The 981-nt window shown below is 41.5% G+C and overlaps 1 protein-coding gene across 1 annotated transcript in view; it reads left to right on the top strand.

Moving 5' to 3' along the window:
* Window positions 1-601: 601 nt before the first annotated feature.
* The window catches only part of EMH_0049520 (uncharacterized protein), a gene marked incomplete at both ends in the record, with an annotated part of 1,894 nt that continues 1,514 nt past the window's right edge, over window positions 602-981 (top strand). The window contains one exon of the mRNA XM_013496539.1: window positions 602-604. Within this exon, the coding sequence (XP_013351993.1) occupies window positions 602-604 (3 nt within the window). The remainder of the gene's footprint in view (window positions 605-981) is intronic.

Here is a 981-nt window from a genome sequence, read left to right as displayed (position 1 = left end):
AAAAAAAAAAAAAAAAATGAAAGGAAAATTCAGAGGAAAGAGAGATAAGTTTAAACCAGTTAAGTTGTTGTACTAGGGTTTAGGGTTTATGGTTTAGGGTTTAGGGTTTAGGGTTTGGGGTTTAGGTTTTGGGGTTTGTGCGTATCTCTTTGCGTCGTGTTTGTGTATATAAATGTTTTTAATTATAAATAAATATAAAGCGTTTTAATTGAATATAAATATAAATACAAATAAAATACAAATTAAACTTTATAAAGAACAATATATTTATTTTCTATACTCTTTGTATATAACACGTGAGGTGTATGTACACCTCAGCTGTACATACACCGCCTGAGGTGTACGTACACCTCAACTTTTGTATGCATCATAATACACCGAAAAAACGCTTTTTAATTTATTTGTTTATTCTAACAAATTCAAATACTTGTGCTGCTGCCCCTCCTCTTATATTTTAATTTATTTTTTGCTGCTGCTTAAGGGGTTGCGTGCACCATGGAGAATACATAAACCCTAAATGAGGGTTTACAAACCCTAAATGAGGGTTTATTGAAACCCTCGGGAGTTTTCTTCTCGCCTAGGGTTTGTTATAAACAAGCCCATGGTGCGACGACAATAGGGTGTACGCACACATCAGGAATTAGGGTTTAGGGTTTAGGGTTTACTTAGGGTTTAGGGTCTAGGGTCTAGGGTTTAGGGTTTAGGTGTCAATACACCTAAGGCAACCGCTCGCGGGGGATCCCCGTTATCCGCACCCTCATAGAAACAGCTGAGCCCATTCGCTGCTGCAGCAGCTGCTGCAGCTGCTGCACCTCACGCCGTTGCTTCTCCAGTGCTGCTGCTGCTGCTGCAACCTGCAGCAGCAGCAGCAAAAACAGCAGCAGCAGCAGCAGCAGCAGCAGCAGCCCAATGTATGCAGCATCATCAACAGCAGCACAACTAGGGGGGGCAGCAGACACAGACGCAGAACCGCAGCAACAA

This window comes from Eimeria mitis, genomic scaffold, assembly GCF_000499745.2.
Source record: "Eimeria mitis Houghton genomic scaffold, Emh_scaff2158, whole genome shotgun sequence".
Taxonomy (NCBI): Eukaryota; Apicomplexa; class Conoidasida; order Eucoccidiorida; family Eimeriidae; genus Eimeria; species Eimeria mitis.
Note: the sequence above shows the minus strand (reverse complement) of the source record. Positions and strands in the feature narration are given on the sequence as shown.